General features: G+C 37.4%; 1 protein-coding gene across 1 annotated transcript; it reads right to left on the bottom strand.

Moving 5' to 3' along the window:
* Positions 1-1,043: 1,043 nt before the first annotated feature.
* On the bottom strand, positions 1,044-18,100 carry efhd2 (EF-hand domain family, member D2). The gene is made up of 4 exons (XM_060880996.1): positions 17,573-18,100; positions 4,367-4,514; positions 4,117-4,251; positions 1,044-3,729 (listed from the first exon to the last, which is right to left on the bottom strand). The coding sequence occupies exons 1-4, from the start codon at positions 17,854-17,856 to the stop codon at positions 3,598-3,600; spliced, it is 699 nt and encodes a 232-aa protein (XP_060736979.1). The 5' UTR covers positions 17,857-18,100; the 3' UTR covers positions 1,044-3,597.
* Positions 18,101-18,846: the final 746 nt, after the last annotated feature.

Here is an 18,846-nt window from a genome sequence, read left to right as displayed (position 1 = left end):
ATTATGGAATAGTAAATGAAACAAGTGAGATACTTCCAAATCAAATATGCATAACATTGGAACCAAAAGGTTCTTTTAGTCATCCAGATATAAGATTGTTTAGAAGACATGGTTTGACTCATTCTAGCCCCTTAGCAGGTAACAAGTCATTATATGGATATCGATAAGAAAATCTGGGCCAAACCTGACAGACCATTCTAACTGTGGATCAAAAGGAGACACAGAAAGTGCTGCAGCTAAAGCCTGACAAGTCATTATATGGATATCGATAAGAAAATCTGGGCCAAACTTGTCATGAAGTCATAAACGACTAACACACAGCCATACTGTACAGTGAAGTGACACCACAACCATGTCTACAGTTCTTTAAAAAATAAAAAATAAAGAAAAATGATATTTACTGTGAGAACCACACAATAACTTAAAGTATGTCGTTAAGCCTTCTGTTACCCAATACTCAACCATGATAGTAATCTTTAAACTTCATACTTAAAACTGTTACTTCATCTTTTTATTACAAAATAAATAATAACCCATATTTCAGTTATAAAGGAAATGTTTTTGTGTAGGCTCATGTTCTTTTCTAGTTAGGACCCTACTTCCATATCACAAAGTCATTTTAAAAGTGAATATTGACACTTAACTAGCTGAAGGAACATTTTCTAATGGAGTGTTTTAGGTATATTAAAGCAGTTACTCTATGTTAATATGTATTTTTATGCTTACTGGGTTTTTAAGCTTTAGATTGTTATTAGATAATGTTAGAGAGAAAACTGCCTTTAATTAAGTAACTAACAATTATTAACCAGGAGCACATCAGATGTTTTTGTTTCTGTACCATTCATCCTACAGTACAAAGGGTCAGGGGGAACTATCCTGGATGAGCGCAAGGCAGGGAACACCTTGGATAGGGTGCCATACATTTACATGCCACAGAAAATTTAGTGATGCCAATCAACCTACAAGACATTTTTTGTTCTTGTGTTTTTGTTTATCTTCCATATTCAGTTGTTTTACTGAAATGACATGCAGATCTGAAAGAATAAAATTTAAATCTTTTATTGCCATAAGAAATATACAAAAAATAACTACATCCATCAGGCACATAATACATATAAGCTTCCACAATGATGAAACCAAAACCACAATGATGGAGTCCAAGATTGGATCAGGAACATCCGAATTAATCTAAAATCAAGCCTTGGGTAACACATGAAGTGTAATGGGTCTTTTATTTCCGCTTACACTCCTGTAACTGAAAATCATTGCACCACATTCACTACTCATTCAACATCTTTCAACAGTACTTACTGAACTTAGGGGACAGTTAATAAAAATATGCTAAACAAACAGAACCTAAAACATTTGGCACGTCTTTACAGTGGAATCACAAAAAGTTTGAAACATCAAAGAACAGTCCAGTGATCCTGCAGAGAAGGTGGAGTTAGAAAACACTGGCACAGCGAACACCAGTCACTAACTTACCAATAAATGCTTTTGCAATGGAAACACTGAAGTAAATGAGGCGTAAAAATAAACAGAGATGTACTTTAAGAGTTGGCTAATTGGAGACGGTGTCATGCTGGTTAGTGGTCAGCATAAAGTTTGAAATATTACAAGCTGGATTGTAATAGTCAAGGGATTTGTTGAATATAACCACAATCAACCTTCTGACACACTGAATGTCATGCCTGACATATTGGAAGATTTACAACATGGCTATTTATCCAGATGTTTTATAGAATGTTTTTTGAAGCCCATTTCCACTTCCACTCATTTCTACAATGACTCTTCCAAATTGTCTTTATGTACAGTGAAATTGTATAACATTTATACAACATTGTATACAACGGCATATCTGGTGCACACACAAGATCAACACTGATGGAGGATCCTTTGAGAAGAAATAATCAGTTTTTATGTCCTTAAGGTACTCCAGTGTTTCGGTGTACAAAAAGCAAATATACATCACATACACACACACACACACATTAGGTTATTCATTCAAACCAAACATTTAATCTGCAGAACATTCAATTACATTTGAAGACATAAAGCTATGAATAATTCATGCATCTATTCTTGGCTTATTCACAATACAAATCATCACAGATTTCCAGTGACTCCAAATATACCGTCCTTAACATGAATATATGACGGGATGCATAGCAAACCACGGTCTCAAAAAAAGAAAAAAGGGGATAAAAAGGCAGAAAATCTCACATTTAAATCACAGAACATCACTTCAACTGTGAGGAACAGTGAAAGGACATTTCAAAGGAATAAACGGTTTTAAAAAGGCCCGTCACCATACAAAACTAAATGCGGTTTACATTTATTTCCGAAAAATATAATTTGACTCTTTATACATCTCTCATTTTAGCTATGCTGAAGTGTGCTGCGACTCACCCGAGTTTTACAACAACATGGCCTTTTTTCTCCATAGTAAAACATTTGTAAAATGAAACTTTTTAAAAATAAATTGGCCAGTCTGATGTTACGCATCATGCAGGAATATACTCTACTTTCCACAACGTTACAGAACAAGTATTCGAACACAGTCTAAAACGCTTTGCTGAGAGGTAAGCGACTAGATTTTCATTCTTGCACCAGATTACATTTCAAAAGAAGGATCGCAACTTTTTTAATACTTAAAGCTGTGCCCTTGCTATAGTGTGCACACACTGGCACCTGAGACTAAAGCGTTAGTGCATGCAGTTAAAAAGAGGAGATGAATGTTTAACTCTGTTTAACTCCGCACTCCATATTATCCCTCCCTTATGAGCATCTCAGTTAAAAAAAAAACAAGACCTCAACACAAATCAGACAAATTAGTACTAATAATACTCTAATAAAAAAATAATAATGGCATAAAGACTATTAAAGGGCATCTAATGGTCACAACAATGAAAACAGTGTGTGACAAAGCAACAGAAGCTGATGTTAGAGATCCATTTAAGGGGAAGATTGTCAGGGCATCACAGTTATCATTCAAAAAAGGAAGGAAATTAAAACTCAACCTACCAGGACACATCAACATCACAAGCATGTTCTCAAACTAGTTTCTAAGCCACAGTATGGAAAAACAGAACTCTTTTAGGCAAGGTTGATGTTTTTCATCATGTTTTCTGCGCTAACCCTGTTATCTAGTCTTTATTTTCACATCGCGTTACGGTGAATACACAATGTGGTTCACAATGGACTGGATGCACTAATATAATCCAAAAATTCTAAAAGCATAAAAAATTCCCTTTCAAACAGAAACTGTGTCTTGCTTATGTGACAAAAGAACAATGTGACAGTGAGTTGGATTTAATAAAAATGTTATCAGTGGAGAACAAACTAGGTGAGTGACACATCCAGTACAGTGTAAAAAGACAAGTCCTGTGAGTTCAAAATCATGAGAGAGAAATAGTGAGGATTTTAGTAGTCAAACTGACACAATTAGCTGTCACTACAGAAATGATCCTGGAATGGAAACCTATGAAAGTGTTGCATAGTATCTCTGCTATGGTGCTCTGATAAACAGGAGACAGACATGAGCGATGAGGAAGAGGAGGATGGTTAAAGCAGGGCTGTAAAAGGACAGGAAGATGGTCATTTGAAGGCTGACTGAAGATTTTTGAATGCTGCTTGTCTCTGTTTCTTCTCCTCGGCCTGTCGTTTCTTTTCCTCCTGCTCGTTACGGATCTCCGCCTCAAAACGGTTTGACTCGTTAATAGCATGGACCTGGTACGAGAGAAATCAGCTCCTATTAATGGATAGTTATAATATTTTAATGGTAACTTACTAGAGCATTAAAACTAACCTTGTAAACCTTTAACTGGTGAAGTAATGCACATAAAAATTGAGTGGGCTTTTCTGTGTTTTTACTGGGTAAAGGTGAGAAGTTGCAACTGTATACATGCTGAACAGCAGGTGGTTTAAACACATGGTTCTTTTTTATGCATGAATGACCCATTATGATGTACTGCATGTGTGTGTGTGTGTTTTCAAATGTTTTAAAAACAGATCTGGATATATAAGGAAAACTGAAAAGCAAAAAATGAAAGAAAGAACTGCTTAGAATAAACTACATTAAAGTGAATGGAAGAAAAATATAAAAGATTGTATTACTTTGGCTTCAAAAAAAGACTTTGCTCCTTTAACACCCTCAGTGGACACGTCAATTTCAGAGAGACGAGCTAGGACACTCAATCCGCTGTCCTCAGCCAGCTCCCCTGCTGCTGCCTTCCTGAAGATCAGGAGGAACTGGAGAATGGAGGGAAAGACGTTGCTTTTCACCATTGATTAGACATAATGACAAAAATTATAATTACTATAAAGCAAGTTATGCTAAAATCTTAAACGTTATAAGCTCATTTACCTCTCTGAAGTTCAATTTGCCGTCCAAGTCTTCGTCCACCTCTTTGATCATATTCTTGAGTCCCATGTGAGTCTGTGGAGCACCAAGCTTCTCCATCATTAGCTTCAGTTCCATCAGGTCAATGAAGTTATCCTTCTCAGAGTCATATCTGCCAACATACAACATTTAATGTTAATGCCAAATCTTTAAACAGTGCACCTAGTCAGGGAAGCAGAGGATTGAGGAATATACACTGTGACCTACAGGGGGAGGAAAAGATCACTGATAAAACAAAGCTACATGCAATCATAATTGCATTGTATTACTATCAGTATTTAAAGCAAGCATTTGCTAATTGCATCGTCCCAAAAGATACGAGTTATCACACAGTCCAGCTAGTTAAACAACTCTTAGGTTTGTTTTTCTAGGTTTATACCAAACACTACCAAAGAAAAATCTCATATAGTATCTCCTAATATTACAGTGCAGACTTTTACGTACAAATTATACTACCATCTCTAATACTAAGTCTCTGACAGATGGACAGATCTGAGCTATAACATATGGAGAAAACAAAGGGTGGATATATAGTGGGAGTACACACACAGACACACAACACGTACTCAAATCAGGAAGCACATCAACTAAGCTACTTCCTCATGACCTGTTATGTGGGGCCACACACATGCGCACACACACGATCAGTTTGCTTGGACAGCTAGTTCTAACTACTGAAGCTGTAGTAAAAGACTGAGGGGTTCATGCAGCACCCCATCACAGGACCTAAATGATCAGATACCTAAATTATGTGATGTTCCTATACTTCACTTAATTATTCCAATGATGAAATTTTATTTGCGTCTTTACTTTGGCTTGTTAATTTACAGATGGAGCAATATTTTAAAGGGGATAGCATCTGCTAGTCTGGGTTAGATAGTTTAACGGTATTTTCACACATCCTGAAAACTTGAGCTGAACACAGGACCTTTTGAGGTGGCGCTTATAATCACTGGTTTGTCTTCCCATTGAACAGTTCACCAAAATGTGGATTGATCATAAAGGTCACCCAGCATGTGGAACAGCGCATGGACAGCTACAGCACCTGTAGACCACAATATGGTTCTGTTCAAGCAAACCCAAGACCACACTAATCCAGAGGATTAATTCTTGGCTCAGAATTTTTTATTTTTTTTTAAAAAACCAATCTCTTGAAGGAAATTGCACCAAATACAAGCATGAAAGCAACCAAATATCTAGAGAACCCCACAAATTGCATGCAAGTATTACCGTTACTTCATATTGCGATTGCAGTGGGTCTTTACATTTAAAAATGTGTAAAATACAGTTTGCCTCTGGACATATTCGAACTTGTTATGACAGCAGACATGGAAAGTCACTATTTCAGGGGTGCCAACATTTTTAATAAGAAAGTCCTAGCAGACAGGGATAAAAAAAAAATTTGACCACAAAAACCTTAGTGTATGTTGCTGGACAAGACTTGTATTTTTTCCAGATGTTCAAGCATCAGTGAGGAAACAGTGAGTCCGGTGTAGTCATTCCAATATTTAATTTATTTTTTTAAACCCACAAAAAAACCACAATACACTTGCTTTCTACAGGTTCAAAAGCAGAGGCTTGTAGATTTCCAGGACAACATTCACCTTAATAAACTTGCCGGATGAAAGTAACTTTATCTTTATATTCTTGTGTTTTGGCTTTACTGTCTAGCCAATTTCATTCCCATTTAGTCTGATCCCTGCTTTAGATAAAAAAGCAGATAAAAGCAGACAGTTTAAGCTGTCTCCCATATATCACTGTACCAAGTGGGTAAAAGCACAAATGCTATAGCCAAAATGTAGATTTCCATGGCTGCTGTACATGCTAGCACCTCAGGACAATATTCTTATTAGCATATTACACTGTGAATGTCTAATTCTCAGTAGTGCCACTGCAGTGGGGTGGTGAGCCAGCATGCACTCAGTAATGGGCATTTCTGCCCCATTAACTCAGAACACCCCACCCCTGTGCTCACGCTCTTCATGAATATGGAGTCTGGTTCTATCCATCTGTCCTCACAGCTGGCAACAATACTACTGTCTTCAGACAAAGGAGTCCTACTGCTGTCGGTCTCACACCCCCCACTTGCACCTTTTACCCCATAATAACTGTGTATTGGACGGTGCCTGACAACCACGTATTAATTATTCAGAACCTAATAAGCCTGTTTGTAGGGTGTGTGTTCAATTAAGCCTCAAATCCAGTTGCTGGATGGCAAATCACCGTCACACTATCTGCTGTATCATGTCACACCCAACTCCAGTTCTTTGTTTCCCAACTAAACTAAAACCTACTTACCATATGACACAGCATGCTTAGTGAAAGAGATGACGGAGATATAAAAGAACTGGAGTTTATGTACTGCAGCTGCACAAACAGCCATCAGCCTTCCTGAGAAGCAATGAGGTTAGCGTAAGAAGCAACGTACAGAAAAGCTAAGCGAAATGAGAACACATGGAGGGAGAAAATGAGAACAACTATAAAGTGAATTGGGTGGTCCTGTCTCTTTTTTAAGAGAGAAAAGAGCGAGACAGAGAGCGAGACAGGCATGTTTTAGGAAGGAGACATTTATTTACCATTCATGAAAGAATATCAATGATTCAGTGGTTCTATAATTGGTTGATTATTAGGCTTAGGTCATGTTGAACAGCTTTTATGCAAGTCCCCGTGAAGGTGTCCATAATTTAGACTTGATTTAGAAAAAATAAATATTAGAAAGAATACATTAATATAAACTTGGCTACAGGCACTATTGTCAGAGATGATGTTGGAAAAAATTAATCAACTAATTCTGATCTTCTGTTCTGATAGTAAACACTGATACTGTAAATCAGAACGTGGAGTGGGAACAGTAAACCTTATCCGCCATCAACCACCAAACACTGCTGTTCTGGAAGTATAATGCACCCAAACTACCACCTGATTTTCATACTTCTTTCTATTTAACATACTGTTTAAGAAATCTGGCTTACATAAGGTCATGCCACATGACTTAAATTCAAGAAGAGAGGCTCAACATCCTATAGCTGAGAAATGCACAAAAAAGTGTCACTGTTGTTGGTCTGGATAACGGCATCTGCCAAATGCCATAAATGTAAATGTTAGCAATTTCATGACAAGGTACATAATCCTATGTTTTAACCTCTGCACATTATAGTGAAATGTTGAAAATCTGAGGAGGAAGCAGTCAGAATGAATGTTAGATTCACTAAAGCACAACTGTGAGGAACATGAAAAGTACAGCTCCAGTTTTACCAAATAAGTCCAGCTTCGTACCACAGCGATTGAGGAACTGGTCGAAGCCACATTTCCTTGTGTAGACGACCGAGGTAGTGAGTGCAATCAATGCTGCTGTAGATTAAAACTCACTGTTGACACAGAAAGCCCTTCCTGTTACTGACTCATGTACATTCTGTTATTGAAAATGTGTTGCGGTTAATTATAAATAAATCATAAAATAATACAGTGATACGTTAACCATTTTAACACAACGCAACGATGTTAAGACCTTCCTTATAACATTAGGTTAAAGGGTTTTTAAAGCTTCTTAGTACTTGTCTATGAAATATAACCTGAAGGGCTCTGGTTGTGTCATTACAGTTCTTTCTCATTTAGAAACTGGATATGCAATCTGATAAGGTATTTACATTTAAATTGCCGGACTGACAGGGTATTAGGTCACAGGATGAAGTAAATGTCTTCATAAGATCATGGAAACTGAAGAATAGAACTCAGTCAGCCATTAACACATTAAAACAGCAAAAAAGCAGCTTAAACACTAAAAAGTATAATTCATATCTCTCTTGCAGTATCATTTCACTATGTGACAAAGTGGAAATGGGTTTTGCGAGGATTCTTCAGCCAAGAGTAGTACTGCAAATGCCCACTTAGTACTGCAAATGCCCAGACATGAATAAAAACTAGGAGCTTCAATTACTCGTTCTTCTTCTTAGGGCGTGGGAGATAGATAAATGAGCAGTGCCGTCTCCACTGAACAGTTCTAAAGAGTCTTTTTTTGAAGGGAATGAGGGGAATGCAGCCTGCCAGGAAGATGAGTTAGATTACTGAGATGGAAAGCTTGGCCAGTAGAGAAAGGAGGACCTCAAAAAAGGGAATAAGGACAAACGTGCAGAAACATGTCACTGTAAAGAAAATGTATAGATACAATTCTATTTAGAAGCAATAGTCAAGCTAACTGCACTAAAATAAATGTAAAATAAAAAGCCAAGCCTCTTGAGTCATTCATTCATTCATTCAAGTTCTGTTTATACCACAGAAATTTTCCAAAGCTAACAATTGTTTATTTATTTATTACAGAACAAAACATCATTGTTTTATTAGTTTGTAGTTATAATTCATGTTAGGGATCACAAGTCAGATAAGTGAGTTCCTGTTATTATCTCAAATTTAGTACACACCCACAGACGTTGTCATGTTACTGGAACTGGAAACTGGAGTCATTGGAGAAACTGGAAAACCACAAGGACTCCATTTTGAAGCCTGTTTCATGGTAGAAAACAGTAATTGTAGCAAAGCACTGGCAACAGAGTGCTAGATAAAAATGCAAAGTAAACATTTAGTTTATGCTTTCTAATTTGGTTATTTATCAGGCTTGGGTTCTTTAAAGCATTCCATATGCCACCTCGCTTTATTCTAGGTTGTTCTACCCCATTAGGTCCCATTTCATTATTTGATAGTCAGTGATTCAAGTTGTTCTGCATTTGATACTAGCTTTTCGGCCATTTTGTTGTAAGCCTCAAGCATAATTTGCTCCTCTGAGAAGCCTATGTATACCAGGTAATTACCGATTTTCAGCATTAAGACTTGTTTAAACAGAGCTAAATTAGTGAAAAAAAAGCAGTGTTAGTGGCCATATGTCACAGTGTGTCGTGGGTTTGTGGAGAAAAGTTTATACTGTGGGACTGTTCACGGTGTGGAGTTAATGAATGGAGAACAGTGATGCATTTTTCTCAAATTACTTGTACAATGATTAACTGTACACATCTACTTTCCAGTGATCCACTTTTACCCAGAGACATTTTTCTTTGCTACACTTATCCTGGTTAAAAGTAGTCGCTTGTTGGTACAGATATAACATGAAGTCCAACATACTGACTCATTGTGGTCACTGTGAATATTTCACATTTTTTCAAAAAGGTGTTAATTGTCTCACCAGTTAAAATCAACAACCAATTTCTGCTAGACTCTAAATCACTGTGCATTAAATTATTTTTTATAGAAATTTGAAACCTAAGAGAAGGACATTTTTATCCCTTCATGACCCTGTTCACATTCACTGACTTCAGGGTTAAATGAGCAGACACGAACTCCTAGAGGACAAGCTAAACAACCATGAATAATTTGTTTAAGGGCATGAACTCGGACAAATACTTAATAATTTTCCCCAAACTTAATTAAAAGCTTTATAATAAATATTGTGTGCACATAATTGTTATAATGTTACATTACATTATATAGTTTATTATTTGTGTTTAGAATCAGGTTTTGGTTTTGATCAACACAAACTATACACCATATAAACTGGTTTTACCCGACGTAATGAATGACAATACTTTAGTTTTGGTTAAGCAATCAGGCTTACTGATTTGTGTTTCACATAAGGACTTTCTAAAGTGGCCAAATTTAAAGCTTTAGTCCTGTGGGAAAGCAGCCAAAACAGATAGTCCAGTTTCAGTCCAGGTCTTCACGCTACTGATCACTCTCACTTTATCCTCTGCCAATCTGCGACTTAATCCTTGGTTGCCAAGCAACAACCAACCAGTACAGACATGGGCAATCCCTCACTCAGTGACACACCCACAAAGCTTGAGTACCATTTTGTATGACAGCCTACTTATGTTACAGATGTGTTCAATCAAGAGCACACACATGTAATGGAGCTCTGTGCAGTGCTGTGTGTGAGTGCGTGTGTGTGTGTTGAGAAATAATAGTATTCATTTATTTGTTCTCTCTGTCCTGCCACAAGCAGCAACACACAGAACTCCATTGAATGCCATATGCTCCTGATGGTTAAGGATTGAGAGAACATTCGAGAATAAATTCATTATTCAATACTTGGTTTAGAAAGTATTTGTAGATGATGTTGATTTTTTCAAAACAATTCAATCATTTTAACTCTGCAGTGTGAAGTTAGTGTGTTGTGTACTACCTTTTCAGATCAGTAATGCAGCCTTCCTACATTCTTGCATATAAAACACATTCTAAACTCAAAAGTGATGATAACGTGTTTGCTAATTTCATTTAGAATGCCCTGCTTAAATGTGAACCAATTGCAAAGCCATGTCTCTCTAGTGACTGATATAGAACAAAGCTAAGCAGTAAGCAGTGTCTCATCTGTGAGATACTGTGGTTACTGGGGTCACATATACTCCGTGAAGTGAAGTTTATGTTTCTGTCTTTTAAAGAAGCTGATACACTCTCAGGAGTAGTCATGGTTTACTCAGACAACCTGGCATGGATTACATGGAATCATGTGGGACATGTCAGACCTGCTGTCAGTTCACACAGTCGATCTTACGCTGCTTTTAAAACAAAGCTATGCGGTATTCCCAGCTTCCGGCCAGCTGTGAGACCTCGTAACTCAGCTCCACTCTGCAAAGGGTCACGTAAAGCTTATTTTCTGCTTTATGTAAAATAGGAGAAAAAAAAAATCTTCTAACAGATTGTGCAAAATGGTTGTAACCATAACATACCAGAAATAATAAATAGTAATAGATTTAAAACTAATATCAAAGTCAATGGGTATATTTATTTTACAATCACTTATGCAGTCACTGTGCGCTGCCTCACTGGAAAGCTAGGACAACAACATACAGTTTGTTATTTGTCGACTATTTGCCCAGCCAAAGAAACTGTGACCTCCATCTGGTTCATTGTTATGAAGGAAAAAATAAAACAAAATTACCCAATAAAATGAAATCTACAGAGAAAACTATTTTAAATCCCATCTCCACTTCAACACATTTGTGTAAAGTGGAGAGGTATGAAACAGTCATAATGAAAGCAACAATTCACAGGCCACCAACAGCTGATGAAACCAAACCCACACAGATGGAGGGCAGGTTTCTACTTCTGAATATTTGTGGGTGTCATTCAAAAGCATTAAACACAGGAAAGTGTGGGCAAATCAGTAGCCCAGGCAACACAGTGTTTCTTGTTTGTTAGTTTTTTCTTTCATTTTCGCTGTTTAATGGGTAAGATGATTCAAAAACCAAATGAAGAGAAATGATCCTTCTCATTACTGACTTTTGAAAAGCAAAACTCTTCATGTGATATGGATGTTCAGTGCACTTCAAGATGGGCTGATGCACCTCAGTGTCACCTAAGTGTAGCATGCTACTCATTCTGAATCCCACCACATACTGCATCACACACATTGGCTGAGGTAGAGGCAGAGATCAATTTACAAGGAAAGCATGGACAGAAGACCAAAGTTGTAGCAAAAACTTTTGTTGTCAACAAATTGCTCACTTTGTCAAAACCCTAACCCTAACCCATATGCTTGTTTTTCTCACTTGTGATTCAGTTAAATATCCCACCCATTTTTTTAGCCTAGCCAATTAGGTTTCCAAGCAGACAGAACAGGAATATGCAAGAACACTGGAGCATGTACTTGCCAGGTGGACTAGCTAATGAATTTGTGATTTGTCCGCACCTGCCCTGGTGTCTTCCAACCTTCTTGCACTTAATGGATGAATGGATGCTCTAAAGGCAAGTAAGAATGTACAGACAAAGATAAAGAAAGGTCTGGGTTTCCCAGCAGAGAAAGTGCATTATATAAGTAAAGGTGATAGTGTTTGTTTACCTGAGGAACATTTGTGGAAAATTACTATTGTACCTCACATTGCCTAATTTATTGTTTAAATGCATCAACTGTGCTCTTGTTCAGAAATAAAAAGACTTCTGGACAAAGAGAAATAGTATAGCTGGTAATTAATAGCACTTCTTTACTTTAGACATTTTTCTAGAGGAAAAAAAGAGAGAGGGGAGCAGATTTATTGATTTTCATGAGCTCATGTTTCAAAGTTGAACAAATAATGTTCACCTCAATTAACCTCTTATCTTCTTCAAATGTATTTTCCCCCAGGCACCAGTGCCCATGTTTACATTTGGGATAATTAAACTGTTCAATTAAAAAGGAGTTGAAAAAAAACTTGCAAGAACTTAAAAAAAAAAAGAAAAAAAAAAAAATCAGCCATGAGTAATTACTTTATCATGCTATAAATCAGCATCACATTTCCAGTGCAGAATACATTCCACTTCTTGTTTAAACGAGTCAGATCACTTCCTCACAGGTAAGAAGAGCTTATAAAAACCTCTGGATACTTCTGGTCATCACACACAGCCTTTCTGTTATAGTTATTTAAAATAAGTGGATGGTTACTGGTGCATTCGTGTTCCATTTGTTTTTTTGGTTGTTCTATTTAAAATCAGCAAATAACCAAATTTTCTAAAATCTCTTGCTGTCAGTAAAAGTAGACATTTCATGGAACAAATCAACATAAGATGAACCTGCTGTTGAGGACACTCCCTCTGCTGAGATTACAAACCTGGTGATTAATCCACCTGCATCAGCCAATGACTGTAGACAGCTCAAACCCAGACGAGGTTATTTTTAGCAGTGTCAGAGGGCAGGACAGCAAGGAGAATATGTGAAAAGCCTAAGAATGGAGATTCTGTGCACAGTATGCACTGTGGAGGAAAGGTTGAAAAGAAATGCAAACACAGAAGCGTTACTGAATAAACTGCATACTGAAAAATGTGCATATGGCTGTTTTTAATAAGTGGCCAAGTTTCTATACTGCCTGCTGCTTCTCTGAGTCACTCTGTGGTGTGGACGTGTGGACAGTGAGTCATACGTAGGGGTGAGTAGGTATGAGGTCAGCTAATATTCAGGCTTTTATAAAGAAGAAAAAATTGCCACATTCGGAATACACAGACTAAATTATCAAAAAAGATTATCGAAATGTGTTGCAAAGATATTTTTCATGCTTCAGACACACTCCAGCTCTTAAAAGCTAGACACGTTTTCTTACTTTTTCTAAATGATAACCATCGTGCTCATTCAAGAAAGAAAGGATAACTTTAATTCTAAAGTATTTCTACGAACGTAAAAGATATATTCAAGTATATTCATATATTCAAGGCCTTCATTGTTCTTTGAGAACCTGATCTAACAGAGCACATAGGCATCTTTAACACAGCAGCTATGGAGGAATGAGGAAATGGGCAATTTGCAAATAATCACATTGCTTCATTCCCAGTGGAGAACACAGATTCTCTATTTAAGGATAAAGTAAAGATGGCCTATGGGGCAAGCATTTAGCTCAATATGATTTTCTCTTATTTTGTTAAGTTAGGCAGCAACTCATGGATTTGCCACATTTTTATATAAATCAATAAACTAAATGCCTATTTGTATGTAAATTTGTAATTTTTTTTGTTTTAAAGCACCAGCATCAACTGCGTGAGATCATAGCAAGACATGACTTGCCTAAGCCACAGCATTCCTAGCTCTTCCTGATCTTCAAGATGAACTATACTAACATAGAAACTGTGATGAACAAAAAAGATGTAAAAAGTAAAGAACAATTCTTTTAAAATTCAGCAGGAATACTGTTGAAAGAACTGAAAGCTCCCGCTCAAAAGGCACATGCAGCATAGCACCAATAAGCATATGCACAGAGTGAATTAGGCAGATTGCCTTCTCTATTCACCCACTAATAGAAAAGAACAGAGCCCAGCTGTGCTGGCCAAATGGCTGCAAAATGTGCTATCTGGTTAACCACATTATACATAACCTTAACGAAGCATGATAGGATAAATACAATTCTTTAAGGCTCTTTGAATATTCAGACAAAATGCCACAGAACACATTATACAATGTACTGTATACATCACTGCACGTTTATTCACCTTTCACAGGCTAAATACTGTAAACATATAATTGTCTGTAAGACACTGCAAAAGCAGCAGGTCTATGCAACAGGTTCCTGCAGGCTGATTTCCTGACCCTGACATTTCACACTAGTGTTTCAGCAGTTTCAGCAAAATTCTTGCTTACATGTAGCTCTCTCACACACACATTTAGCAAAACAGATAAAAATAAACGCACATTTATGCAACATCCGGGTAAGAGGTCACCTTACTATACTTCTTCTAATAGTTATAACTAACTCCTAATAAGTGTGCTCAGACTAATCTCTCTCTACTTCAAAGTCTTACAAAAGGCTTGCATTTGCATAAACAGGTCCTAAACTGGGAGGTAAAATAAACTTGTTTAAATGCCTAAAGCCTGGGCAGAGCCACAATTAATGCATGACTTTGCTCACCAGGTTTCTTTAGTCAAATCTGAAGGCTAATGAAGACAACTACATTTAATTATTGAAGTAATAATAATGAAGTGATTGTAGTAAAACTAACACATCGACCAATGTCTTCTAATGAAGACTTTATCTAGTGCTGTGCGATTATGCTGTGGAGACAATCATATCATCTAAAAGGTGTCCTGGTGGCCAAATGTCTTAACGCTTAGAGAAAATAAACATTTTTTTAAACAAAATATAAATTTATTTACAAAGCATCCTCTAAATTACACGCTCACAGCGTTTCTAGTTTGGCAAGAGTTTAGTGTGCGATGTGCTTGCCACATTTCCTGTTAAAGGCCATAGCAACCTTGCAACAGCTCCCTGAATCAGCCATAAGAATGTTTTTAACATGCTCTTCTTTTCATTTAGTCCAAAGCATTCTAAATCGAATTATACAAACCTAGTATGGTGTACCCAGCAGTAGAACACACTTTCTTTAGTATATATCTAAACTGTCAGCTTGCTGACAGTATACAGCATCCCAGGTTTCCGCACCACCTCTGTGTTCATTTCTAACCTCGGGCTTTGCATATATTAGCATCCACAATGCACAACCGCAGTAAATCCATCGGCACATATGATTGCATTTTAATTATTGAAAAGATTTTAGATTGGAGTTCTAAGATTTTATATGACCACAAATAATATTAGCAGTGGTGCTATTTTTCAAAGTAAATGATTTACAATAATTTGTAAATCTGAGAAAGAAAAAAAAAAAACCCACATACGCTATAAATGACACAAATTGCCAAAAAAAGTTGCAAATGCATTAGATGTTTCTGTACTTATAGTATGTAAACCTTAAGCATAGTAATGTGTATTTTTCCTCTGTGAATATATTAACATTAATAGTACTGCAAGTGTTCAAACTGCCAAGTCTGTGTCATTAAATACATCATAAAGCTCTGAATCACCTTAGAAAATGAAAACAGGGTACAATCAGTACCAAAGTACAAAACTCCAGAGGGCAATTCAATGCTCTGCTCCTAAACAATAGTGAACTTATCAAGCAAAACAAAACTGTGCATGTAAAAGGTCAAGATATAAAAAAAAAAAAAAAAAAAAAAAAAAAAAAAAAACCACATTTGACTTCATTTGGTTAAAGTTTAACTATAGTGGCTGGTGTAAACGGGACATAGATCAAAACTGAGGTCACAAGAAACTGTTCATGCTTTTTTGAACAACTGAATACACACTGTCGGAGAATAATAAAGGATAATACAGCCCCGTCTATATGAGCTACTCCCCTCTTTTCTGATCAGATTTGCTGCTTCCTGCATGGGCAGCTAAACAAAATGAATAAAACTGACCCACCTATGAAACAAACTCAAACTCTTTAATCAGCATAGATAAGAGTCTTGCATAGACAAGAGTCTTGCATAATCTCTTCTCCAGATAGAATACACTAGTCATAAACTTGAGCAGCAGTGAAATCTTCTGAGTGCTGAGAGCTCATTTTCAGGCAGCACATTACAAAACCCTTTGGGAGTCATTATCATCGGGAGCCTGTTATTTCTGCACCTGGGGGCAGCAGTAACTGCAGCTTTGGCTTCATTCGGGAGTCTTTCATATGTGATCATAAGAACACAGAAAGAGCTCTGCATCTGCTAGGTGGCATGAAATCCGCCAGAAATGGTCTGCTCCTGACAGGTTATAGGAGTAGAGTAATAATATAGGATTAAGAGTAATGGAGAAGCACCTCTTCACTGTAAGATACAACAACTGCTTCTTAACGAAGCTTCTTAAGTTTCTAAAATCTCAAAACCCTTTTCATGAAACTTCCGCTCAACTACACTGTCCTAAAAAACACTTTTGTTCACAGCTCCAGCCGAGTGTATAGTGGACAATTGTCTGTGGTGCCACAAAGACAGCGCTGTCTGTAGCACAAAGAATGGAGAAGCAAATGTGTGCAGAGGAAGTGTGCGACTCTACGGACACAACGCAACACCTCATATTCGAACGATACTCAGTAACCGGAGGTTATGAACAACAGCTGTTTGTTCCCTTGGAGCCAAGAGAACATCTCCAGAGCATTCCGAAGTTCATGCAAGATGTAGGCCTCCAGAGCTCAGCAGGAACCCTGAAGAAATTGGTTTTGGCATTAAAGCATTACAGCACTGAACATAATGGAATAGGAATGCATGTAAGAAGGAGTAAACTTTTTCTTGTACATACTTAGTTCCTCTGGGAACCAATTGTTCAAGACAAACAACCTTTTATGCCACATTCAAGCATTTCTCCAACATAGTGAATCCACATAAAAAAGCATCTCACTTTGCAATATTAGAATTTTAGATTTTAGATATAGATTTAAGAAGTTTGTGTGACTTACAGGCAGTCTGGGTGGGGCTCTCCAAGATATCGGAATTATGAGACACACTTGTGAGACACACCTATAGTCTGGCACACACTTGTGTGCTTTTAAATACCAAGTACCACAGAAATGCATGCAGCATATGCACTGACTGTACTGTAGACTGCATTGTGATTTTACGTGATGAATATGAACTAGTTCTGGAGCATATTACCATAAGTCCATATTACGAAACAGGGCCTATAGAACACAATGTTTGAAGAGTCTTAATAGAGATCATGAAGATCAGAACCAACATTAATACGCATAACTCTCCATAAGGGCACTATTACACATGTAATAATGGATTCCACACCCTATGCAATAACGCGTGCTCAGTTACAACGCACAGTCAGGACTGTATGGATTTGAACCCGTCACTATTTGCTCATGACACCCCAATGCGTGCGTGCGTGCGTGCTTGCTTACTGTTTAAACATTTTCTCCATGTCCTTAATCTGCTTCCTGGAGAACTCCTTGAACTCAGTGTACGGGTTGAATACTTTCATGCTGGGCTGTTGGTGCTCGCCGACTCCCTCGTTCAGTTCGCCACGGCGCTGCAGTTTGGCTCCCAGCTCGGAGTCGGCGTTGGCCGTGGACGCTTTCTCGTGCGCGCCGTTTTCATGAGTTCCATCCACGGCTTGCGGCTCCTCCTCGCCTTCCTCTATCTTAAGCCGCCGGTGAAGCTTCTCTGACAGCTCGTTCGAGGCCATTTTCCTCTATCTAACTGATTATCACAAGCTCGCTGTACACTAGACAAACCACATGGGTTTTAAAACACCTAAGTCTACAACGTCCGGAGTCCGTACGCGCCTGTCTTTAGTAAGTAAAGGGTTTTTTTTTCAGGTTATCTAAAAAGATAAAAAATAAAAAATGTACCCCAAGAGCTTGAGCCGGTCAGCGGCTCATTCACCGTCCCGCACAATTCAAACGGACAGCGCGCGCCTGTGTGTAGAGTTCGCGTGAACGGGTCAGAATAACTACGCAGATGGTTGTGACGTCACAACACGCCTCTTAAAGCGGCCACACGGATACAGTGACCGCGACAATACCTGTAAATTTTCATATATAAACCACATTTAAAATTTGCCTAAAGTGCTGTACATAAATAAGAGTCAAACGAAGACCGGAAAATAAACGCAGGGCTCAATAAATAACGAACGATAGTAATAAGTAATAAAATACTGAAAATGTAAGCATGAAAAGAAATGGGTACGTTTTGTTTTTGAAACAAAACAAATGATAGTGTTCTGGTATTTGGGAACAATGTTCAGATCAATAACTTCGGTCTTATATGTCTTCTAAGATGAAGCTCAACTGAGTTTAGTCTCAACCAAGACCCAGGAACATCCAGGAGTGATGGACCAGAAGGCCTCAAAGACCTAGAAGCTGTGTATAAAGCAGGTCAGTGATGGATTAAGGGGTTCTAAATATAGAACAAGTTTATCTATTGTCCCATGTATTACCCTGTGTATTTATTGTCTTTACATTTATTGTGTATTTATGCACTGTCTCATATATGTTAACCCTGAGTACTTATTGTCTTTTTTTTTCCTCCTCTCTGTTTATTGCCCTGAGAATTGTTCTGGTTGCAATACACAATATATTTGCTTGTGATGTTTTATATATATATATATATATATATATATATATATATATATATATATATATATATATATATATATATATATATATATCATATC

The sequence above is a fragment of the Tachysurus vachellii genome, chromosome 11, assembly GCF_030014155.1.
Source record: "Tachysurus vachellii isolate PV-2020 chromosome 11, HZAU_Pvac_v1, whole genome shotgun sequence".
NCBI lineage: Eukaryota > Metazoa > Chordata > Actinopteri > Siluriformes > Bagridae > Tachysurus > Tachysurus vachellii.
This window is presented reverse-complemented; position numbering and strand designations above follow the sequence as displayed.